This window comes from Erpetoichthys calabaricus, chromosome 6, assembly GCF_900747795.2.
Source record: "Erpetoichthys calabaricus chromosome 6, fErpCal1.3, whole genome shotgun sequence".
Lineage (NCBI taxonomy): Eukaryota > Metazoa > Chordata > Cladistia > Polypteriformes > Polypteridae > Erpetoichthys > Erpetoichthys calabaricus.
This window is the reverse complement of record NC_041399.2, coordinates 161,647,198-161,673,846: the sequence shown is the minus strand read 5'-3', so window position 1 is coordinate 161,673,846 and position 26,649 is coordinate 161,647,198. Positions and strand designations below refer to the sequence as shown.

The window sequence follows — 26,649 nt, the reverse complement described above, 5'->3', positions numbered from 1 at the left end:
CATCTTTAATTAATAGTGTGGCAAGACGGATGTCACGTGCATTGTTACTGTGCGTTGTCATAGTGGATACCGATGTTTCTGTGATTGGGACCGGTATTTGGAATAAGGAGTGACATGTGTTTTTGGAGCAGAGACATTTTTTCTTCTGCGGTTTCAGAAGCGCTTTGTAGGTGCCGACGTGATTTGTGCATATTTGCGTTCTTGATTTGTTTCAGGGTGCACTGTTCCAATGCGATGTAATATTTGTCCACATACGCGAAAGCAGTATGGGTCATTGCCTTTTGGTGACCTGATATTTACTCCGTTAGATGCAAAATCAAATGAACTATTGTAGGATGTAATAGGCGTTTGTGGGGCGCCTGCGCAGTACGTCTTTTGTGGCCACGGCCCATGGCCGGATGTCCCTGCGTCCATCCGGTTTAGCATTCTCAGTTAGTAATATGGATGTTTTCTATTTAGATGCTGAATTGTTTAAACAGTCATACTGGGGAAACCACATTTGCTAACTGTAAAACTAGCTGTACCTGTTCTAAACTTTCCTTTTCTGATCCTTGCTCACATTTTTCTCTCACACTCATCACCTCCTGGCAACATACGCAGAGTCAAAGTAGACATTCTTAGAAAGATTGATGGAAATTTTGCAGGTTTTATTTAACATTCAGTAAGCAAATTGTTATTGCATATTGAATTGAAAATTCAATGCATTGCCCTGTCCTAAGTCTGGATGTGTATATAAGTGGTTCTTGTTATTCACAACTGCTGTGGCATAAATGGTTTTCTGCCTTGTGTGTACTGCTTGCAAAGTTGTCCTTAGCTTTTCTACCAGTGTTTAAGACACTTTTGTTGTTAAAATTTGGTAATGTTTTTCCATAACTTGATAAACATCAGCTGATATGTGAAAAACTATGGCTTTCATTTGTTTTTACATGCATAATAATTATTTATTTATTTATTTTTAACAGGTTTGCAGTGCATTTGTCACCATTGTGTTAAAGAAAATTTCACCTGTGAAACAGATGGAGTTTGTTATGTTTTCAAACCTACAGTTGATTCCCCAGTGGCAACCAATTGCCTGTTTGCTGTTGATTTGATTCCTGCAGATCGACCATTCATTTGTGCTCAATCCATGAAAGCGGGAGTTAAAACTTTATCTAAATGCTGCAGCACAGACTTTTGCAATACACCAGCTCTTCTTGAACTCCCAGGTAAAATGGACATTTTCCAATCTTTTGGCTATGTATTTTCCTATTAAAGTGAAATAATAATTGCTTAAATTAACTAATGTTGTTTTTGCATGTTTTTAAGAAGTGCTTTTTACATTTCTTTGTGTCTTTTTATTGTTTGTGACTTAACATCTTTGTGAATTGGTATTATAGTGCATTAATACTGGAATTTCTGTTGTGATACATTGAACTTGGAAAATCCCTTACATTACCCCTAAAATAACAGCAAACATGGTTTAACCTACACTCATTAATAAAATTATTTATATACAGTACATTGTTTGCTTCACCTATAACTGTGCATCAGTAGCTTTAAAAACAACGTGCTTCTGTACAGTAGTATTTTATTGTGGTCAACTCTGGTTCTGTGCAGGAAGCACAGAGCTGAGGCAGACAAAGCACCTTAGTTTAGTGTAGCTGGGTCTAGAGTTGAGCATTACCAAAATAACAGTTAACTAGTTTAGTTTATATTTAGATATGCAAAGTACACTGTACAAGTACATGGACACATAAGCAAACAGATTAAATCCTGTAAATATAACTTCATATGCTAACAAGCAAAATCAAAAAAATTCAACATTTATTGTGCCCTTGCAGCTTAAAAGCATGAATACTCAATACATATTCATGTTCTCAGGATTACAAGATATATTTTGTGTGTTGGCAACTCAATTATAAGAATTATAAAAACAGGTTATTTGATTTGCGGTATTCTTTTTCTCTCTGCATTGTAAATAGTTTTCATCCAATGTAATCTTAACATTGATACAGAACTGATGATTGCACACTTGGTGCTATCTCCTGCTTTCTTTTTATTGTGTGAACCTTTGTTTCAATTTTGCTATTTTCCTTCAGTCATATGTTGGTGCAATATACATTTTGTAGGGTGCTCAGATCTTTCAGCCGCCATTCTAAATCTGCCAATTTTTCACTAAACAAGACTTGATTGGTGATCAGTAAAATGTCTGATCACAAAAGCCATCAGGGGTTGATTTACAAGAGAGCAACAGATGATTGGAATATTAGCCTTTACGTTAAAGAAAGTGGAGTAATAAACTGAGGAAAAGGAATAGAAGTCGTCCGGTGCAATTAGACAAATGGCAAGAAAAGTTACTTCTAATGAATTCCAGACCTTTTTACTTTGTTTAAATTAAAACCGACACCATTTGGGTTTGTTCAGCAAGCTTGTTTTAAGTGCAGAGCGTACATTTTTAATTGGAAAAAGAAAAGATAAAGACAATTTTGAAATTGCTGCTTAGTTAACAATAGCCTTGTTAGCTTAACTGCAAAATGCATCTTTTATTTATAAATGTGTTAAGTGTGTAAGTCTTGTCTCTTCTTTATAAACAACTTATTTGATACATTTTGCAGCTTTTACAAAGATTTGTGTAGTGTTTATTGTTGTTTTTGCTATGTGTCATAGAGAGTATGTTTTGGTAGGAAACTAGGTAATCCATATTTATAATTACATGTGAGCAATTAATGAATGCCTGGTTGATGAACTGAAGGAAAAAAAACACACCTGTATAAATATAGCAAATGTAGCTTTTAATAGCAAAAAAAAAAAAAAAACTGTACTGCAATTAATGATTAAAATCTATAAGTGCATTATATTTACAACTAGCAAAATACCCGCGCTTCGCAGCGGCAAAGTACTGCTTTAAAATTTTTATTAAGAAGAAAAGTAAACCTTTTTAAACTGAGGGAAAATATACCAATAATTTATTTGTTAAGGATCTCTTTGTATCCCACGATGTCAGTTTGGCCCACCGGTTGTACTATGACAAAGCTGTGCACTGAGCTTACTCTTGAGCATGCAACGTATAGTTGGCCATGTGAAAAGCAATCTTGCCTCAAATCAATGCCAACCTTTTGTAGGGTCTGTCCCCGAGACTTATTAATTGTCATTGCGAAGCAGAGCCTTACTGGAAATTGGAGGCGTTTGATGTTTATGAATGTTTAAATTCTCAAAAGCTGGATGTGAAGTTATCGATAAAACCCATTTCAATTCAAAGTGTCCACTACTCAAATCATCACCTGTGAATCTAAGCTGTTTAAGAGGCATTGGCGATTGTCCAAAGGTGTAAAATATTTGGCCATTTCGGTACACTTGAAAGCGACAACCGAACAATTCAGCAGCAGCCATCAACTCACATGCAGAACCATAGGTGAAGGGCTTAATCATTTCACTCTTATAGTGCTCCTGTGTAGTATAATTCTCTCTGTACCGTCATCAGTCCACACCTTGAAGCTGTCCCAGTCATTCAATACATAAGACACAATGTTCCTCTGGATATCAAGAGTGAGCCTGATATGGCCATGCAATATGTAACACAGAGAATGGAAAAGGCAGTCTCCATCTCCGTGCAGGGAAACCACTCGGTAAGTGACAGTTCTTTGATTGATGGTGATCACCTCGATAGACATGTTAATGGGGGTACGGTTGGAACGATAAAGGAAATAGTTTACATTGTTCAGGTACCCAAGTCTAAAATACCTACACAATAACTATAATTGTAATAAACGAACAATAAAACAGCGGAGAAGCCGTGGATTAAATAAAAAGGCTGCAGTTATCAGCAGGGAGATGTGAATACCTTGGCGAAGCAATGAAGGGAATGAAGAGACCGGAGCAACAGACAGCCTTATGTAGGCAGGCAGCCAACTACGTGGGAGGTGTGGGGATGGGGGACCCAATGTCACCTCACACGGCGACCGAGCTGCAGGCTATGGACGTATATACACTGCCTGGCCAAAAAAAAAGTCGCCACCTGGATTTAACTAAGCAAATAGGTATGAGCCTCCTATTGGATAATTACTGCATGGGTGATTATCTTTCAGCTGGCAACAAGTTATTTAACCCCAACTGGTGCAATGAGTTGCTTCTCATTTCTTAAACAACCGTGTCGAAAGAAACATCTCGTGGTCGTGGAAAAGATGTTCGTCTGTTTGAGAAGGGTCAAATCATTGGCATGCATCAAGCAGAGAAAACATCTAAGGAGATTGCAGAAACTACTAAAATTGGGTTAAGAACTGCCCAACGCATTATTAAAAACTGGAAGGATAGTGGGGACCCATCGTCTTCGAGGAAGAAATGTGGCCAGAAAAAAATCCTGAATGATCGTGATCGGCGATCACTTAAATGTTTGGTGAAATCAAATTGAAGAAAAACAACAGTAGAACTCAGGTCTATGTTTAATAGTGAAAGTAAGAGCATTTTCACATGCACAATGCGAAGGGAACTCGAGGGATTGGGACTGAACAGCTGTGTAGCCGTAAGAAAACCACTAATCAGTGAGGCAAACCGGGAAAAAAAGGCTTCAATTTGCTAGGGAGCATAAAGATTGGACTCTGGAGCAATGGAAGAAGGTCATGTGGTCTGATGAGTCCAGATTTACCCTGTTCCAGAGTGATGGGCGCATCAGGGTAAGAAGAGAGGCAGATGAAGTGATGCACCCATCATGCAAGATCTTGGTGAAAAATTAATGCAACACTGGATGGAACTAAATCTTGTGACATTGCAGAAGCTTCTCGAAACAATGCCACAGCGAATGCGTGCCATAATCAAAGCTAAAGGAGGTCCAACGAAATATTAGAGTGTGACCTTTTTTTTTTTTTTTTTTGGTGGCAACTTTTTTTTTTGGCCAGGCAGTGTATGTACATAAGTAGGATTCAGTTAACATTGGGAACCCGCGTACCAAATTTCTTGAAGATGGGCCCATAAGTAACAAAGGCTGTTGGAAAGTTCAATATGGCTGCCGACAGTCGCGTCATACCACCGAAATAAGTACGTACATCAGTTAGCGTAGGGAAGCCACCTACCAAATTTCGTGAAGATGGGGCCATAAATAAAGTTTAACATGGCGGACGTTGTCGACCGTTATGACCCTTATGCGTAGAATTTCAAAATGAAACCTGCTTAACTTTTTTAAGTAAGCTGTACCTAGAAGTAAGCTTCTACCTACATGGGAAGTTGGAGAATTAGTGATCAGTGAGTCAGTGAGGGCTTTGCATTTTATTATGCTGGGATTGGCACCAGCAGACCCCCGTGACCCTGTAGTTAGGATATAGTGGGTTGGATGATGGATGGATGGATAGTACAGATTAAGCAGTGTTTAATTTTCACTATCAATTAATTGGCTGTGTGAGAATGTATATTAGATCATTAGAACAATCTAGACAAGAACAGGCCACTCAGTCCAACAAATCTTGCCAGACCATCCATCCATTTTCCAACCCGCTGAATCCGAACACAGGGTCATGGGGGTCTGCTGGAGCCAATCCCAGCCAACACAGGGCTCAAGGCAGGGAACCAATCCCGGGCAGGGTGCCAACCCACCGCAGGACACACACAAACACACCCACACACCAAGCACACACTAGGGCCAATTTAGAATCACCAATCCACCTAACCTGTATGTCTTTGGACTGTGGGAGGAAACCGGAGCGCCCGGAGGAAACCCACACAGACACGGGGAGAACATGCAAACTCCACGCAGGGTGGACCCGGGAAGCGAACCCGGGTCTCTTAACTGCGAGGCAGCAGTGCTACCACTGCGCCACCGTGCCGCACTCTTGCCAGACCTATCTACTTAATTCCTCTAAAAAAAACCTTGCCTAGTTTTGAAAGTTCCTAAAGTCTTAACTGTCGGCCACACTACTTGGTGTTTATAGTTCACTGTGTAAAGAAAAACTTCCTAATGTTTGTGCGAAATTAACCCTTAACAAGTTTCCACATGTGTCCTGAATATCTGATGAGCTCATTTGAAAATAACTCTCAATCCGCTGTACTAATTCCCTTCATAATTTTAAACACTTTTTAATCATGTCACCTCTTAATCTTCTTTTGCTTAAATTGGAAAAGCTTGGCTCTTTTAATCTTTCTTCATAATTCATCCCCTATATCCTTGGAATGAGCTGTGTCACTGTTCTCTGGATGTTTTCTAGCACTGCTATGTCCTTTTTGTAACCTGGAGACCAAAACTGTACACATTACTCCAGATAAGGTGTCGCCAGAAGCTTGAGAATAACCTCCTTGGACTTGTACTCCATGCATCATGCTATATAACTTAGAATTCTGTTTGCCTTCTTAATGGCTTCTGAACACTGTCTGGAAGTTGATAGCGTAGAGTCCACTATGGCTCCTAAATCCTTCTCGTAAGGTATACTCTTATTTTTCAGAACTCCCATTGTGTATGCAAACCTAAATTTTTACTTCCTATGTGTAATACTTTACATTGACTAACGTTAAATTTCTGCCACAAATCTGCCCAGGTTTCTCGCACCATCACCCTCTGATTTCTGTTTCTGAGCCAGAAATTATTGTCTGCATTAGGTGGTCTATAACATACTCCTAAACATCACCCAGAACTGCCACTTCTTTTAGTTTGATACCCAACCTCTCATGTGGTACCTTTTATGAAATGCTTTCTGAAAGTAAAGAGAAAAGCCAAGCAAAATGACACCTTTTATTGGCTAACTAGAAAGATTACAATATGCAAGCTTTCGAGGCAACTCAGGCCCTTTCTTGAAGAAAGGGCCTGAGTTGCCTCGAAAGCTTGCATATTGTAATCTTTCTAGTTAGCCAATAAAAGGTGTCATTTTGCTTGGCTTTTCTCTACATTCATAATGGCTAACACGGTACAACACCCTAGTACTGAAAGTAAAGATAAATAATATCATATGTTCCACTTTGCTTTCTCATAGAATTCCAACATGTTAGCAAAACATGACCTCCCTCTTCTGAACGCATCCTGAATGTTCAGAAAAAACTCCTGTGCTTGCCATGTGCTGCTCAATCTTATCCTTAATTCCTTCCATTAGTTTTCCAGTGATATATGTTAAGCTTACTGGGCTGTAGTTGCTTGGATCTACCCATTCAGCCTTTTTATATAACGGGATAATATTTGCCATTTTCCTGTCCTTCGGAACCTCCCCAGTCTGCAGTGACTTCCTAAAAATATGTGTCAAGGTTAGGTATATGTACTCTCTAGCCTCCTTAAGAACTCGAGGGTAAATATTATCTGGTCCCAGTGATTTGTTTGATTTTAGCCTATTTCATCTGAGTAGTACTTCGCTCTCTACAATTTTTCCAAATCTGTCCGTACCTCCTTAGTAGTCCTGTTTACTGCTGGGAGGTTATCAACTTCCTTACTTGTGAATACCTCAGATAAAATGCTTATTTAGAGCATCGGTTATTTCACTGTCTGTATCTTTTAAGCCCCCCTTTACTATTCCTGATAGGACTTCACCTCCTCCTTGACTGTTCTTTTACTACTAAAATATTGAAAGAATCTCTTGGGATCGTCTTTCACCTTATCTGCTATTTAACTCTTTATTAACCCACTGTGGAGTGTTGTTTTTTTTAAATTTGCTATTCCAAATTTAGTAATGTACCAGTCTTGCATTACATGTAAAGCATTTTTAAACCTGTTCCACTGCTCCTTGACTGTCTCCACACTTAAAAGCTTATCCCAGTCTATCCTCCTTAGACTTTGGCGCATCTACTCAAAATTTGCCCTACCAAAGTTAAACATGACAGTTTTAGTCTTTATATCTGCACACTTGCAAAACACTGATAACTGTATTGTATTATGGTCACTTGGCCCTAGTGATTCAATTACCTCTACACCCTCAAATCTATCCTGATTTATTACAAAATCCTAAATCTAGACAAGCTTCAACCCACATTGTTGCCTTAACATACTGTGTTAAAAAAAACAGTCATTGATTACTTCTAAAAACTCCTGCTCTTCTTTGTTCCAGTTAATATTCAGATAGTTATAGTCCCCCATGACTATTATATCCCCCTGTAAACTTGCCTTTTAAATATTACAGAACAGATGTACGTTGAAATTATTGTCTGCATTAGGTGGTCTATAACATACTCCTAAAATAAGACCTCTTTCCCTAATGCTTACCAGGCAGAGCCACATGTCCTCACTAAGATGTAGCTCATTGTCCAACTGAAGAGGATTTGCATTTAAATTCTGTTTGACATAAACAGCAACCCCACCTCCTTTTGTTTTTTTCTCCCTAAAAAAATGTGTATCCCTCTGTTATACTCCTCCCCATCTTTGTTATTTAGCCAGGTTTCCGTTATTGCTATAATATCTTAATTATGCTACGCTACATACAGCTCCAACTCACTTGCCTTATTTTTGATATGTCTAGCATTAAGGCAAGCTATTTATAATGTGTTACTCCTTCTACTTTTAAATGTTGGGTTAGTATTTACATTATTACGCATTTTTATTTCTACACTGCTGTTTGTTCCTTCATGTATAGTTCTAAACCTGGCCTGTCCTAAACTCCCTGCCCCCCATTCCCTAGTTTAAACAATCCTCAACTAAGCTACTCATATGCCTCCCCAATACATTGGTGCCCCTCTGGTTCAAATGTAACCTGTCACAGCGGAACAGGTCCCATCTCTTCCAAAAGGAGTCCCAATGCCCCATAAACCTATACCCTTCTATCCTGCACGATGATTAAGCCTTCTAATCTCCTCAATCTTACCTGGACTGGCGCATAGCACAGGCAGAACTTCAGAGAAGACCACCTTGTCAGTTCTGCTCCTCAGCCTGGCACCTAACTCTTTGAATTTGGATCGCAGAATTGACAGACTATCCTTCTGTATGACATTTGTTCTAACATGGACAATGACAACTGGATCTACCTCTGCTCTGGCCAAAAGCCTATCCTCCCTGCCAGGGAGGTTTTCCACCTCTACACCCAGAAGGCAACACACCATGCAAGACTCTCGGTCTCTGAAGCAAACCTGCGCTTCAAGCCCCCAACTATCACTACCTCTGTGAACTGGTTTTGAGGTGGCCCATTGGGGCTCCTTGTCCCCACCTACCACCTCCAGAATCATCAGGTAAAAACCACCCAGCTCACAAGGACCTGATAACAGTTTGACACTTCTAATTCTGAGGTTGATGCCCCCAGACAGTGTGCACCTTTTACCTTATGCTTTGTGATCATGACCCACCTATCTCCACCTGTCTGGTTGAGAATCTCCTACTGTGCCACCTTAGAGGTGCACTCTATCTCTCTAAAGGGTATCTGGGCCAGGTCCACCAATTCTCTACAACATTGCATGCCAGCCAACTCCTCCTCCTCCTCCTCCTCTAGTTCAGCGACAAGGAGCTCAAAGTGCGGATCAGTTGGGATCTCCTGCAGATGTATCCTGTCATAGACAACTGGCTCCTCCAAGCCATCATCTAAAAAGTCCAGCATCCAACAGGACCTGCATTGCACTGGCCTCATTGTTAAAGTTTTGATTTATGAATGCTAAAACTGCTTTAACTTTTTTTTTTTTTAATTAAAATTAAATGATTTAACTTAAATGGTAAAACTAAAAAAAAATGTAAACCAAAGAAATTAGATTATAGAACTGTTTATTACCTATTTTACACCACCTGGGCACTTAAACTCCTGTAATATTCTTCTTCTCAACTGCCTTTTCTATGTTCTCCCACTTTGCACTCCTCTTATTACTTACTTAAAAGCTCTCCACTTGAACTGTTTGTATTCCCCTGTATTAATGAACCCTTGCGCTGTCGCCCACTTAACTGTTCTACCCGGACTGCTAATACTGTTTAATCTAAAATAAATAAATAAAACTTGCTTAGTTAATTGCTTGCTATCATCTTAATGGTGTCTTAATGGTGGCCACTTACCTATGCACTGCTGAGCCTTCCCATTTATTGCTTCAAAGTCAGCCACTAAGGAATTACTGTTTCAGTTACTTATTAACTATTTATTGCTACAACAATCCCAGCAACTCTAGGCTGTCTCTCTTGCTTGCAAAGTGAACATCAGCACATCCATGTCCACCTCCTATTTTTTTTTTTTTGTTGTTGTCAGAGAAAGGGTGAAAAAAACTTTCTTTAATTAAGCCTTGTTTCAGATAGGTACATTACACAAACCAACAATATGATTGCTTGTAAATAGAAGCTTTTTTCTTTTATGCTATATGTATTATGGATAAACATTTTTGTATATAAGGAAATTTTAACTAATAACATAATTTCCTTTTATTTTAGTTATTTTATGGTCACTGAACAGTAAGCCTACAAAATTTCATGTGGTTAATAAAACATTAACAGTAAACCCCTGTGGACTATAGTTTAATTATAAAAATACACTTTAATATAGGACATGAGGATTCTGTGTATCTAGTAGGGCTAGGTATTGGCACTGATGTTCTGATTCAATTTGATTTCAATTCATTGTCCCGATTTGATATCGATATCATCTTGACTGAATTAGCATGCGCTTGTATATTTGAAGGATTTTTTTTTTTTTTTTTAATATACTGATTTCTTAACTATTCATAGGGAACATTAATATAATATGACAAATTTCAGTAAGACTTTATTTGAAGGGTGTCTACATAATGACTTCATAACATAAGCATAAGCATGGAATAACATTTAAAAAGAAATACTTGATGGGTAATGAACAGTTAACATTAGTATTAGGAAGATGTGGAACAAAATATTACTTGTATGTGTAATATATAATATATTATAATTATATAAATATTATATATCCTCGTTAATAAAATCCCTGTGTGCATCCAGGTGTCCGTGTTTGTGTCTTCTGGTGAAGTGCGCATGCGCGGGACATGGTCCAATGCGCGATATTACAGTCAAAGAAAGTTACAGGCGTTTTACGGAAATACAAAACAGTATTACTGTCAGAGGAAATTAAAGGTACACAATACAGTGACTCATATTACAGCCACATACAAGCCAGTATTACTGTCAGAGGAGATTAAAGGCATATTACCGACGTGCACGCCTGTATTACCACCAGAGAAAATTAAAGGTATATTACGGATGTACAAGCCAGCGGACGTACAAGACAGTATTACTGTCACAGAAAATTAAAGACACACAATACACGGCGGCAGCCCACGAAGAATGGTCAGCTCAGCAAGTAAACATCAACAAAAGAAAGGCTGAAAGAAAGAAAAATACGAAAAACACTGCAAACAAACATTTGTCTCTTTTTCAAAAGTTTAAACTGTGCTCCATGACAAGACAGAGATGACAGTTCCGTCTCACAATTAAAAGAATGCAAACATATCTTCCTTTTCAAAGGAGTGCGTGTCAGGAGCACAGAATGACACATAGATAGAGAAAACAATCTGGCAAACAAATGAATAGGGCTGTTTGGCTTAAGTATGCGAAGCACCGGGCACAAAGCTGTTGAAGGTGGCAGCTCACACCCCCTCCGTCAGGAGCAGACAAAGAGAGAGAGAGAGAGAGAGACACAGAGTTTGTTTTTCAAGCAAAAATCAATACGTGCCCTTCGACCTTTTAAGTATGCGAAGCACCGTGCAGCTGCACAAAAGATAGCAACATGAAGATAATCTTTCAGCATTTTTAGACTAGCATCCGTATTGTCTAGGTGTGCGAACAGCCCCCCTGCTCAATCCCCCTACGTCAGGATCACAGAAAGTCAGCGCAAGAGAAAGAGAAAAGTATGTTGGGTAGATTCTCAGCCATCTGCCAATAGCGTCCCTTGTATGAAATCAACTGGGCAAACCAACTGAGGAAGCATGTACCAGAAATTAAAAGACCCATTGTCCGCAGAAACCCGCGAAGCAGCGAAAAATCCGCGATATATATTTAAATATGCTTACATATAAAATCCGTGATGGAGTGAAGCCGCGAAAGGCGAAGCGCGATATAGCGAGGGATTACTGTGTATATGTGTGTGTATATATATAATATATATATATTATAGTTGCATCAGCTCTGCATACTGTATAAGCAGGAAGGTTGCTCCCACTGTGACTGGCGTGCAGTGCACTTGTCTGCAACACAAATGTTTTTAATGTAATAACATGTAATTGTCACATAGGAATCTGCTGGATGTTCATGGCAATGCTTTGCTTAAGATCTTCATAACACCTGTCTACAATAACTTCACTCATTTGCTTTCTGGTTGGTATAGCATACCGTGGTTCAAAAATCTTTATCATTTGTGTAAAGCCCTCATTTTCAACAATGGTGTAGGGTGTTTAACAGAATCTATAGCATTTTTTATGTGTGTTTTTTGGGCACAAGGCGAATTAAATGGAATCACGGAGCTACCCACCTTCTCCAGTGTAGATTGTTGAAATTATCCTTCACTAGTATAACTTTCTTCATCAATGAAACTTTACTGCATACAGTTTGTGACTTTTCCTGTTTAAGTTGCTTGCCTAAAATCAGTACACATTCCTTCCGCTATATATATATATATTTTTTAAACTCTGTATTGTAGTGGCACTTTCTTCTGGCACTTTTACAGCATATGACACAGAGGAATAAATTTGTGTGCCTGCAAAATAAGGCAGACACCATTTCTGTACAGTTAAACTCTGCTCGGTGGTTTATTCTGGTGTATAAGTACAGTTTTGTAAGACTCTTTGCTTTCTTTCCCCCACTTCACTAAGTTGTTTCCCATTCTTAATTGGCAGGCTCTTGAACTACTTACAGTGCATCCGGAAAGTATTCATAGCGCATCACTTTTTCCACATTTTGTTATGTTACAGCCTTATTCCAAAATGGATTAAATTAATTTTTTTCCTCAGAATTCTACACACAACACCCCATAATGACAACGTGAAAAAAGTTTACTTGAGGTTTTTGCAAATTTATTAAAAATAAAAAATTGAGAAATCACTTGTACATAAGTATTCACAGCCTTTGCCATGAAGCTCAAAATTGAGCTCAGGTGCATCCTGTTTCCCCTGATCATCCTTGAGATGTTTCTGCAGCTTAATTGGAGTCCACCTGTGGTAAGTTCAGTTGATTGGACATGATTTGGAAAGGCACACACCTGTCTATATAAGGTCCCACAGTTGACAGTTCATGTCAGAGCACAAACCAAGCATGAAGTCAAAGGAATTGTCTGTAGACCTCCGAGACAGGATTGTCTCGAGGCACAAATCTGGGGAAGGTTACAGAAAAATCTCTGCTGCTCTGAAGGTCCCAATGAGCACAGTGGCCTCCATCATCCATAAGTGGAAGAAGTTCAAAACCACCAGGACTCTTCCTAGAGCTGGCCGGCCATCTAAACTGAGCGATCGGGGGAGAAGGGCCTTAGTCTGGGAGGTGACCAAGAACCCGATGGTCACTCAGTCAGAGCTCCAGAGGTCCTCTGTGGAGAGAGGAGAACCTTCCAGAAGGACAACTATCTCTGCAGCAATCCACCAATCAGGCCTGTATGGTAGAGTGGCCAGACGGAAGCCACTCCTTAGTAAAATCTTCCTCCACTCTTCTTAAAATATGTATTCACCACAGCGCCATCCTTTTGGCAAAATCCACTATCCTCTGACCTTCTTCATTCCTCTCCTTGACACCATACCTACCCATCACCTCCTCGCCTCTGCTGTTCCCTTCACCAACATGCCCATTGAAATCCACTCCAATCACCACTTTCTGTCCCTTGGGAACACTGTTCATCACTTCATCAAACTCATCAAAAATTTTCTTTCTCACCCACTGCACACCCAGCCTGCGGTGCATATGCACTAACAACATTCATCATCACACCCCCAATTTCAGCTTCATAATAATTACTCTTCCTGACACTCTTTTCACCTCCAAAACACTCTTGACATACTGTTCCTTCAGAATAACTTCTACCCCATTACTCCTCCCATCCACACCATGATAGAACAATTTGAATCCACCTCCAATCCTTCCATTTAGTCTCTTGCACGCACAATATATCAACCTTCCTTCTCTCCATCATATCTGCTAACTCTCTCCCCTTACCAGTCATACTGCCAACAATCAAAGTTCCTACCCTCAGTTCCACTCTTTTTTCTTTCCTCCTCTCCTCTTGCCTCCGGACCCGTCTCCCCCCTCTTCTTCTCCTTCTCCTTCTTCAGCCAACAGTAGCCCAGTTTCCACTAGCAACTTGTTAGCTAACAGTACTGGTGGCTGTCGCTGTTAACCCGGGGCTCGACCAATCCGGTATGGAAATTTTGTATTGTCTGCATATTGATTTGGCAAAATTGCCCTTCCTGACGTAACCCTCCCCATTTATCTGGGCTTGAGACCAGCACGAAGAAACACGCTGGTTTGTGCATCCCCTGTGGCTGGGTTAGAGCCAGTACACATCTGAGTACCAGTAATCAACTGAAAAAAAACACGCTCGTTAAGTTTAAGTTTCATGGTTATGTCGTCTCTTTTTCTCGTGTCCAGGACAACGTGCTGTCTTTAATCCTGCATCCACTCCATTGGTTACTGGTACCATTTGTGTGGCCTGTCAGTCACTTTATTAATATTAGTAAATGTTGAAAAAAAAAAAAAAAAAAAAAAAAAAGCATAAAATGCGTGGTGGTTATTTTTTTCTTTCTGTAGTGTCACCATATTTCATTCAAATCTGTCAAGGCATTTTTGAGATTTTCAGTGTTTAGTTTTTCTGTGAGGGGGAGGGTGTTACCTTTTAAATATTGATGTTTCAAAAAGGTTTTCTTAGCGGATACCTGCTGACCTAGATTCACCACTCTGCCACCAAATTTCAGTTTTTTAACTAAAGAAAAAATACTACACACAGTCGTAATGAAGAGATTCAAGATGATGTCATGTAACAAAAAAGAAAATATGATAAGTAAAACCAACTTTGTAATTTTTGTTGAGTGAATGAATCAGTCAGTCAGCCAACTTGGCATTATATAGATTGTGATTGTACACAGTAGCTAAGCATACGAGCATGACAACTGTGGTGCTCACTGCTCCTTTCCCTTCTTTGTCTGTGGCTTATTTTCCTTGTACTGCTCCCAACCAGTTGACAAAATACAGTAGTTACAAATGCTTCTAATTAACTAACTCCATAAGTGAACCATTGTAGTATTATAAGACAAGTGATTTTATGTACACAAAATTTTGGGAAAGCCTCAAACATCTCGATTCACAGAGTAAAAACTGAAGGGTTTCTATCACATTTTTATATTAATTGTTATATATTGAAAAAGAACTGAATTCTCATCTGAAACCATCTGTCTATCATTATTTTAGTTGAAGGCATATTGAATTCATCCTCGGGTATTATTTTCATCTTTTAACTTTATGTATGTATTGAAGTGTCTGGGATTATTATTAGCATGAACAAACTCTGAGATAATTAAGTAACAAAGGGATATGGTTAGGTCAAGCAGTGGGTTAAAATAGTGGGAGAGCAAAACAAAATGGAGTAACTAGTATCGAAAGGGAAAGGCAAAATTTGAAAGCCAAAGACAGATGAAGGTCATTACCAAAACACAGTATCATACTGTTAAGGGCCTACTTGGAAAGAAAGACAATTCCTGCTAAGAATTTCAAAGATTTTTTTTTTATCTACTGAGAGATAAAGCAGTATTCATTTGTTGCCTTGTTTGTATTTCCACATCCTGTGATGTAATCAGCCTTATAATCACAGAAATAGTTAGATAGATAGATACTTTATTAATCCCAAGAGGAAATTCACGTACTCCAGCAGCAGCATACTGATAAAGAACAATATTAAATTAAAGAGTGATAGCAATGCAGGTATACAGACAGACAATAACTTTGTAAAATTTTAACATTGAGGTGGAATTGAAGAATCGCATGGTGTGGGGGAGGAACGATCTCCTCAGTCTGTCAGTGGAGCAGGACATTGACAGCAGTCTGTCGCTGAAGCTGCTCCTCTGTCTGGAGATGATACTGTTCAGTGGATTCTCCATTATTGACAGGAGCCTGCTCAGTGCCCGTCACTCTGCTACGGATGTCAAACTGTCCAGCTCCGTGCCTACAATAGAGCCTGCCTTCCTCACCAGTTTGTCCAGGCATGACGCGTCCCTCTTTTTTATGCTGCTTCCCCAGCACACCACTGCATAGAAGAGGGCGCTCTCCACAACCGTCTGATAGAACATCTGCAGCATCTTACTGCATATGTTGAAGGATGCCAGCCTTCTAAGGAAGTATAGTTGGCTCTGTCCTTTTTCTTACACAGAGCATCAGTATTGGCAGTCCAGTCCAATTTATCATCCAGCTGCACTCCCAGGTATTTATAGGTTTGCACCCTCTGCACACAGTCACCTCTGATGATCACATGGGTCCATGAGGGGCCTGGGCCTCCTAAAATCCACCACCAGCTTCTTGGTTTTGCTGGTGTTCAGTTGTAGGTGGTTTGAGTCGCACCATTTAACAAAGTCTTTGATTAGGTTCCTATACTCCTCTTCCTGCCCATTCCTGATGCAGCCCACGATAGCCGTGTCATCAGCGAACTTTTGCATGTGGCAGGACTTCGAGTTGTATTGGAAGTCTGATGTATATAGGCTGAACAGGACCGGAGAAAGAACAGTTCCCTGCGGCACTCCTATGTTGCTGACCACAATGTCAGACCTGCAGTTCCCAAGATGCACATACTGAGGTCTGTGAGTAAGATAGTCCACAATCCATGCAACAAAGTATGAATCTACTCCCATCTCTGTCAGCTTGTCCCTAAGGAGCATAGGTTGGATGGTGTTGAAGGTGCTAGAGAAGTCTAGAAACATAAATTAGAAACATAATTCTTACAGAACCACTGCCTCTGTCCAAGTGGGAGAGGGATCGGTGTAGCATGTAGATGATGGCATCCTCCGCTCCCACCTTCTCCTGGTATGCGAACTGCAGAGGGTCGAGGGCGTGGCGGACCTGTGGCCTTAGGTGATATGTATATGATATACAGTAATCCCTCGCTGTATCGCGCTTCGCCTTTCGCGGCTTCACTCCATCGCGGATTTTATATGTAAGCATATTTAAATATATATCGCGGATTTTTTGCTGGTTTGCGGATTTCTGCGGACAATGGGTCTTTTAATTTCTGGTACATGCTTCCTCAGTTGGTTTGCCCAGTTGATTTCATACAAGGGACGCTATTGGCAGATGGCTGAGAAGCTACCCAACTTACTTTTCTCTCTCTCTCTCTCTCTCTCTCTCTCTCTTGCGCTGACTTTCTCTGATCCTGACCTAGGGGGATTGAGCAGGGGGGCTGTTCGCACACCTAGACGATACGGACGCTCGTCTAAAAATGCTGAAAGATTATCTTCACGTTGCTACCTTCTGTGCAGCTGCTTCCTGAAGCGACATGCTGCACAGTGCTTCGCATACTTAAAAGCTCGAAGGGCACATATTGATTTTTGCTCGTTTGTTTTTCTCTGTCTCTCTATATATCTCTCTCTCTCTCTCTCTGCTCCTGACGGAGGGGGTGTGAGCTGCCGCCTTCAACAGCTTTCTGCCGCGGTGCTTCGCATGCTTAAAAGCCAAACAGCCCTATTGATTTGTTTGCTTTTCTCTATCTCTCTGACATGATCTGCTCCTGACGCGCACTCCTTTGAAGAGGAAGATATAGTTTGCATTCTTTTAATTGTGAGACAGAACTGTCATCTCTGTCTTGTCATGGAGCACAGTTTAAACTTTTGAAAAAGAGACAAATGTTTGTTTGCAGTGTTTGAATAACGTTCCTGTCTCTCTACAACCTCCTGTGTTTCTGCGCAAATCTGTGACCCAAGCATGACAATATAAAAATAACCATATAAACATATGGTTTCTACTTCGCGGATTTTCTTATTTCGCGGGTGGCTCTGGAACGCAACCCCCGCGATGGAGGAGGGATTACTGTATACATATGATGACATTCAAGATGGTGTCATGCAACAAAAAGAAAATGCAAGTAAAACCAATTTTGTAATTATAAAACCAAATGTAAAAGTAATATTAGAAATGAGATCTTCATGTATTAAACCCCAAGCAGGCTAAATGTATGTATAAACTGGCTTAATAAGACATCTCAATGATGTGGCTAAATCAATAATTGACAAAAAGGACACATTAAACAGTGGGGAAAAGTGTGAAAGTAACTTTTTTTAAATGAATGAATGCCTGAATTATTTTACATCTACTGTTAATGCCTGTCTTTATTAAATTTGTCATGAAAAATTGATATTTGGATTCTTTCTTTAGGATTTGCTCTTCTCTAGGGCCACACTTGCATGCAAATCCATCCATCCATCCATTTTCCAACCCGCTGAATCCGAACACAGGGTCTTGGGGGGTCTGCTGGAGCCAATCCCAGCCAACACAGGGTGCAAGACAGGAACCAATCCCGGGCAGGGTGCCAACCCACCACAGTGCATGCAAATCCGATTTTTATATTTGGGTGTCGAAAACTTGGCCAAATGAGACCTTTTGGAGGAGGAATTTAATTGCCTGTCCCATGATTTCTCAATAGTTATCCAAAGATGACAGCACCTATTGTTTATTTATTAAAAATAGTATGATAACAAATAATATAAAATTATTTAAATACAGTTGGGTCCATAAATATTTGGACAGAGACATTTTTCTAATTTTGGTTCTGTACATTACCACAATGAATTTTAAATGAAACAACTCCGATGCAGTTGAAGTGCAGACTTACAGCTTTAATCCAGTGGGGTGAACAAAACGATTGCATAAAAATGTGAGGCAACTAAAGCATTTTTTAACACAATCCCTTCATTTCAGGGGCTCAAAAGTAATTGGACAAATTAAATAACTGGAAATAAAATGTTCATTTCTAATACTTGGTTGAAAACCCTTTGCTGGCAATGACAGCCTGAAGTCTTGAAGTGAAATGCATGCTCAATTGGGTTAAGATCAGGTGACTCTGACTTGGCCATTGAAGAATTTTCCACTTCTTTGTTTTAATAAACTCCTGGGTTGCTTTGGCTGTATGTTTTGGGTCATTGTCCGTCTGTATCATGAAACACCGCCCAATCAGTTTGACTGCATTTAGCTGGATTTGAGCAGACAGTATGTCTCTGAACACCTCAGAATTCATTCAGCTGCTTTTGTTCTGTGTCACATCATCAATAAACAGACTAGTGTCCCAGTGCCACTGGCAGACATGCACGCCCAAGCCATCACACTGCCTGCACCGTGTTTTACAGATGATGTGGTATGCTTTGGATAATGAGTTGTTCCACGCCTTCTCCATACTTTTTTCTTGCCATCATTCTGGTAGAGGTTGATCTTGGTTTCATCTGTCCAAAGAATGTTTTTCCAGAACTGTGTTGGCTTTTTTAGATGTTCTTTAGCAAAGTCCAATCTAGCCTTTCTATTCTTGAGGCTTATTCTTAGGCTTGCAGTGTCACCCTCTGTATTTACTTTCATGCAGTTTTCTCTTTATGGTGGACTTGGATATTGATACGCCTACCCCCTGGAGAGTATTGTTCACTTGGTTGGCTGTTGTGAAGGGGTTTCTCTTCATCATGGAAATGATTCTGTGATCATCCACCACTATTGTCTTCCGTGGACGTCCAGGTCTTTTTGCGTTGCTGAGTTCACCAGTGCTTGCTTTCTTTCTCAGGATGTACCAAGCTGTACATTTTGCCACTCGTAATATTGTAGCAGTTTCTCAGATGGGCTTTTTCTGTTTTCACAGTTTAAGGATGGCTTCTTTCACCTGCATGGAGAGCTCCTTTGACCGCATGTTGTCTGTTCACAGCAAAATCTTCCACATGCAAGCACCACACCTCAAATCAACTCCAGGCCTTTTATCTGCTTAATTGATAATGACATAAAGATGGACTTACCCACAACTGCCCATGAAATAGCCTTTGAATCAATTGTCCAATTACTTTTGAGCCCCTGAAATGAAGGGATTGTGTTAAAAAATGCTTTAGTTGCCTCACATTTTTATGCAATTGTTTTGTTCACCCCACTGAATTAAAGCTGAAAGTCTGCACTTCAAATGCATCTGAGTTGTTTCATTTAAAATTCATTGTGGTAATGTACAGAACCAAAATTAGAAAAAAGTTAGGTCCATAAATATTTGGACAGACACAACTGTATTTGCCTTTTTTTCCAGGGAGCTAACATTTTCTTATACCAAGGGAGTTTATATTGAAAGTGCTGTCAAGTCTCAGATTTATTATGGTTGGTGTCTTTTCACTGCTAATAGTCTGTTACCACTTAAAATATTCCATTGAAGGGTAGTCCTATAGAAAAAAAACAACTGGTAGTTTAATTTTTGGGATGAATGAGCAGCATGCATTTGAATTTTGCATCTAGTCATTGCCTGTGTGGAGTATGCACGTTCCCAGTCTGTGTGTGGTGTTTTTTCCTTTGGGTTTCCTGGTTTATTTGATCATAAAGTTTTGGGGTTTTTTTTTTTTCTCAATACAGCTGCCACGCTGTCCATTGTAGGTTAACTTTTTAGTGTATTTGTTTACACATCTACACACCATTTCAAGGTTGTTTCTTGCAAACTGTTTTACACCAGCTGTTGCCTGAATAAGCTCTCCCTCTTTGACCTTCAACTGCATTAAGTGGACTTGAGAATGTAATGTAATTTTGTTATATTGTTTAAAATTGTTATTTTTTTTTTATTTTGGTTGTAAATTTGAAAATAAATTTTACATCGGTGACATAATTTTTATTTGTTTTTAGTCTCCACTCCAGATCCTAGTGCAAATAACCTGGGACCAGTAGCCCTGGCTGCAGTAATTGCAGTACCAGTTTGTGTTGTATGTATTCTGCTGATGATGGTAATGTACATCTGCCATAGCCGTTCAGTCATTCATCACCGTGTTCCTAATGAAGAGGACCCTACACTAAATCGCCCTTTTATATCCGAGAGTACTACCCTGAAAGATTTAATTTATGATATGACCACTTCAGGATCAGGATCAGGTGAGATGTGAGCTTTTCTGTTACTATTTTTTTTTTTAAATAACTGCAGAAAATGTAGTATATTAAATCTCTTCCCTGATTGCACATGTGTGTATTAATTAGTCTATTTAAAATAAAATCTGATTACATAAACCATATACAGCCCTCATTCTTTTGTTTTTATTGTTTTCTTAACTTATATCTGTCATAGCTTGTGATTTTGATGCATTATAAACTTTATTTTTCCACTCTCTCAGCTCCACAGTCCTGTGTTTGAGATTTTCTATTTCCTGATGATGTGCATGTTAGATTTACTGGCAACTCTAAATCAGCCTAGTTTAGGTAGCAATGTGCGTGCACATGAGCTTACCCTAGAATAGATTGCCACCCAAACCAAGTTTAATCACTACTGTGGTTGAACTTTAACATCTTATTAACCCTTTAACCGCCAACTCCCTAAATATTCCCCACGCCAGGCGAAATCTGAACAATTTTTGTTTTTTTACTTTTTTACATTTTTTTTACATTTTTTACATTTATTCAAGCAGTATTGACCACTAAATGTTGTGCAGCAGCAAAGAGAATCGGTTAAGTGTCATGACAGCTGCAAAAATAGGTGTTGCATACATAGGATCTGTAGACCAGTACATCTCAATATCTGGTTTTCTGATTATTCCCATCAACATCAAAATCCCAATGAATTTTTTCATTTCGTTTTCATCAGTGTCAAACCAAGCACGAACACGGGAATGTGGAGGTAAATTGGGATTTTTCTCAATAAACTGTGCTGCATACAGATTTGTCTGATGAACAAAATGTCTAATCAAATCAGGTGACACAAACAGCTCATAAAACTGCTCAGCAGTGTAATTGTTTACATCAACAATAAAGCCACACGTTCCCTCAAACGAATGCAGAAAAGGTAGTTCACCACGGGCAGCAGCCCAGCTGAGATGCTGGGGATACACCCACTCAGCGCCGTCATCCGATGCGTCTTCATTCACAATATCATGCAGCGCACGTTGCTGCTCATCACTGTCACTAAAATCTTCTTCAGAACTGCTACAATCATGATCAGAACTGTCCAAAATCGCCTGCAAAGCCTCACTTGAAGTCAGTTTACGTTTCGCCATATTCACAGCTGTTACATGCGAATCACGTCACATGACCGGCCAAAACAACCACAGACTTGTCGAAATACAACGTAGTAATAATACCCACGCCAAACCGTCAGTTATACTACTTGCCAGGCATTCATATAACCACAGGCAAATGTGCCGGATAATTCCGGCAGTATGGCGTTAGCATTAAAACAACGGTGCCGGATATATCCGGCAGAGGGCGGTGAAGGGGTTAAAGAAAGAAACATCCTCTAACAGGACAATTCAGTAATTAGGCTGGAGAAAAGCTGTTCATTGTATCTTTTAATGACTCCTCGGCAAAATGCCTTGGAGGGAGCATTCTTCAAAAGCAGTCTGTTACAGCATGGTGTGAAATAGCGTGGCCCGGGCACAGACAAGCAGACACATTTAACACTAGAATTACCAGAGCCTACGAAAAAACTCGTAGATCCGGCCCACCTTAAATCGCTTCTTAAAACCGTTCTCACCTCTCTGCCAGCGTCTTTTGTCATCTAAATGTACTGATAAAGACATGCTGCCAGCAGCCGGCTATTCCATCCCCCCACCGACTTAGAACGTAAACGAACTTCTCCCAGCTCATGCCTTGATTGATTATCTGGGAGTGAGTGGAGTTTTAGAATGGAAATAATAAATCGCTATTTGGAACACACGCATTTCATGTGTGTTGCGTTTCTGCAGTAATCTGTGTAAACAAATTTTTAAAACAGAAACGTTTTTTATATTCTAGTAACAAATGACAAAATGTAGGCATAAACTATATAATGTATGAAGCCTGAAGTCCAAATATCAAAGAAACACTTTCACAAAAGGTACAAAAAAAAAAAAGCTGCCTTAGTGTGGAACATTGACACCTATTTACTATGATTGCTGCTGTGGCGCAACAGTATCAGTTGCTGACTGGCAATCAGAAGGTCATGAGTTCGATCCTGCATGACTCCCTTATGAGAAGTGAAGTGTTCTTATTTTTACTATTTTAGAATAAAAAGATACATTTGATTTCATTCTGTAACAGCCGGTGTAATTTATGATATTTGCAAAGGTTAGCTTTGTTTTTTTTTGTTTTTTTTATTCACTTTTCATTGTCTCAGTCGTGTCAGGATCCTTCCCTACCCCATGTAAAAGTATAATAAAACAAGTGCACTTTTATTCAAGAATATAACCGAAGAAAAAAGAAAGCAAGTTACAGTAGGCGGTTGATATGACAGCTTGCGTGGTGCAATGCTAAGAACTGCTGATTTCCATTCCGTACTATATAACTGTTAACTGTTAACATTTGATTGCATATAGCGCTGTCTTATTCAGTGTGCGCAAGAACATGCAGGTGGCCAGTTGCTGCGTGCTACAACGCACATTTTAAAAAAGAAAGAGACAAATATATGTGAAGAAATCATTTTATGACGCGAATAGTACCAATCAGAAAACGTTGTCGAAGTAATGCAATATTATTTGAAAACGAACAGCGTCAGGTTGGGTGTGAAGTTATACTGGCGCTGTTTGAGTCAGATCAGAAGCTGAATAAGCTGAACAAGCTGCTGTTCTGACTCTAAGTAAAAAACATGAATTAATTAACAGAAATAACCGCGATCGACATTTTAAACTTAACGATTTACAGTGCATACCAATTTATAAATTTTATGTCCGTTTTCAGTAGTAAGGGGGGGGGGGGGGGTTGGTGTTAGAGCGTGTGAGCTTATTCAGTGCTGAAAACGGCAAATATAGGAATGAGTGAGATCGAACCAGGAAATCTTGATCACACTTGGTTTGCGTCTGTACTTGCGCTGTTTCTTAGAGTCAGATCGGGGGTGGGGATGCTAGAGCGCGTGAGCTTATTCAGTTCTGCTGGATCAACGCATATGTTGATCTTTTTTTCTTTCAGTAATAGCGCCAACATAAATCCACACCCGATCTGAAGCCGATCTGAAGCTGTTCTTTTCAAATAATATTGCTTTAGTGCGATGATGTTTTCACATATATTGTCTCTTTCTTTCAGGTATGTAATAGGAACCACAGCATAGAGAGAAGCGTGTACATTGTAACAGGTACACACGTTGTAAATGTAGGAAAGACTATCTTTGCGTGTGTGTGAACAGTTAACATTTGAATCTGATTATTGCATATACCGCTGAACTTACTGCTCTGTACTATTCTATCCTCTGCATGTCCTGGAGTACAAAAGAAACAGCATACAGCAACATGTGGGGACTGGCAAGATCTGGGGAAAAAAAAATACGCATTCACTGATTACAAAACGCAAGATGTTATGCGAATGAATATGAATAATATGAATAATGTTGCATCTGTGCCACAAAGTTTTCCGAAATGTACTATACAGGTCATAAAACGAATAATTCCAAATATCATATATACCTGTTTTTTTGTTGTTTTGACATCATTCACCATAAGGTGCACTCTAATTCAGCATGAGCAGGAACACTCAATAAAACCGAATAAAAAAAGTCAAGTGACGGTGAGATACGAAGAAGGCAGATTCGCCAGCGTTTGTGTGTCAGCTTTTATCCCTCCAGATGAGAGAATGTCCAGTTCCATTGTCTCAAAACACCACTCACATCTCCAGTTATTCCGTTTCAAATAAAAAATAACAGCGTCAGATCCCTGGTGGGGGGGGGAGAGTATGTATCGTGATCATGATTTAGAGAGAATAAAAGTAAAAAAAAAAACGGTAACTTTTACAAGTCCTATAAATGCACACCGTGTGTTACAGACACAAACCAAATGTATGTGTGTACTGTATAATATTAACAAAAAGAGGAGCTCACTGCTGAAAACGGCAAATATAGGAGTGAGTGGGGATCGAACCGGGGACTCTCAATTACAAGTCAGCAAATCTTACCGCTACGCCACGGAAGCTATTGTATCAGTCTTGAACCTTTTGTGGAAGTGTTTTTACTTGATCTTTGGACTTAAACTATATAATGTATGAAGCCTTATGCCTACATCTTGTCATTTACTACTAAAATATGAAAAACGTTTCTGTTTTAAAAATGTGTTTACACAGATTGCTGTAGAAATGGAACACACATGAACTGTGTGTGTTCCAAATAACGATCTATTATTTCTACACTAAAACTCTAGCAGTTCAGTCACTCCCAGATAATCAAACAAGGCAAGAGCTGGGAAAACTTAGTGAACGCTCTGTGACGGTGGGGGATGGAATAGCCGGCTGCTTGCTGGCTCGTCTTAATTGGCACATTTAGAAGACAAAAGAGAGCTGCGAATGGTTTTAAGGTGGGCCGGATCTACGAGTTTTTTCGTAGACTCTGGTAATTCTAGTGTTAAAGCCATCACCACACGTTTATTTACTCTATTATATACAGTTCCTAAGTGCACCGCCACCAAACACCCACAGTCTCCCAAAGTCCCGGCTTCACCAACAGCCGTCTCTCTCAGTCCCGGCTTCTTCCCCAGCTGTCTCTCTCTCTCTCTCTCTCTCTGTCTCTCTCTTTTCTCACACACTCCAGGCCTCTCTTCGCCGCCTCCTCTCCGACCTCGTCCACCTCCTCACCTGACTCCAGCCTTGATTGAAGGGAGGCGGCTCCTTAAATAGGCAGGCGGCTGATGACCACACCCACAATACTCCCCCGCAAGCTGAGACCCCCAGGGGCCAGCGGCCCATCCCGCGAGGACAGGTTTTCCTATAAAAAAAGAAAAACGGGGGGTGGAGACGTTGCCCTGACGCGGCCACTCAGCGCCCGTCCTCTGTCTGTGGGCCAATGCTCTCTGCTCCGACCGGCACCCCGATACTCTTTTACTCGGCCTCACCATCCGAGTCCTCTGTGATCCATGCCACGGAACCACCAACGGGAGCACACTCGCTGTTCTCCTCCCAAGCTGCGGGTTTTCCCTCTGCCTCGGCAGAGGGCGGCCTTTCGTGGGACGTGTGCACCCAGCAACACGTCCTCCCATATCGGAGGAGTCGGCTTTCTTCCTCCGACCCCTCCTCTTACTTTGGGACGCCGCAACGGTTCGGGTCTGCCTATAGGAAAAGGACAGACCCTGCTCCGCCGGCGTCTGTATCTTTACGGGGGCGGTCCTACTCACTGTCCCCGCTGTGCTCCTCCGGTCAGAAGTTCCAGCGCCGCGCTGCTCCTCTTTCGCCAGCGCCGCTTGTTCTGACGCGGCAGCCGTCCCCTCTGATCCCTGTGTCTCCGTCCGGAGGGCATATAGCTCAGATGGCTGCGATCCAATCAGCCGGAGGTATCTCTGCAACTGCTGCAGAACCACTGCCAAGGAGAGAAAGTCAGTCGACAGTGAGCTTATCTGACAAGCAGCGCCACTCGCCGACTGCTTTCTATAGGCCCTTTCCTCCGGCCCAATCGGGTTTCTCATAGGCACGGGATTGACATTCCCCGGTCCCGCCTCCATCTAATCGTTGACGGGCACACAGGACACGCTATCCAACCCCGTGCCTGTCGCAAGGACGGACTTCCGGTTGGTGGCCATCTCGTCCTCCTTCCACACACTGGGACGAGATCCCGGGCAACTCCGCGGCTGCTGCAGCTGTCCTAGCTGCAGCCTTTCCTTCTCGGCAGCTCCCCTGGCTGCTGCCGCATCCTTGAGCCGCCCCTGAAACACACAGTCCAACAGGGGACCGCTAACAGT

The 26,649-nt window shown here is 40.6% G+C and overlaps 1 protein-coding gene across 1 annotated transcript in view; it reads left to right on the top strand.

Moving 5' to 3' along the window:
- The window catches only part of LOC114653642 (TGF-beta receptor type-1-like), a 101,631-nt gene that overhangs the window by 43,882 nt on the left and 31,100 nt on the right, over positions 1 to 26,649 (top strand). The window contains exons 2-3 of the mRNA XM_028804062.2: positions 963 to 1,205; positions 20,666 to 20,908. Coding sequence (XP_028659895.2) covers positions 963 to 1,205; positions 20,666 to 20,908 — 486 coding nt within the window. The remainder of the gene's footprint in view (positions 1 to 962; positions 1,206 to 20,665; positions 20,909 to 26,649) is intronic.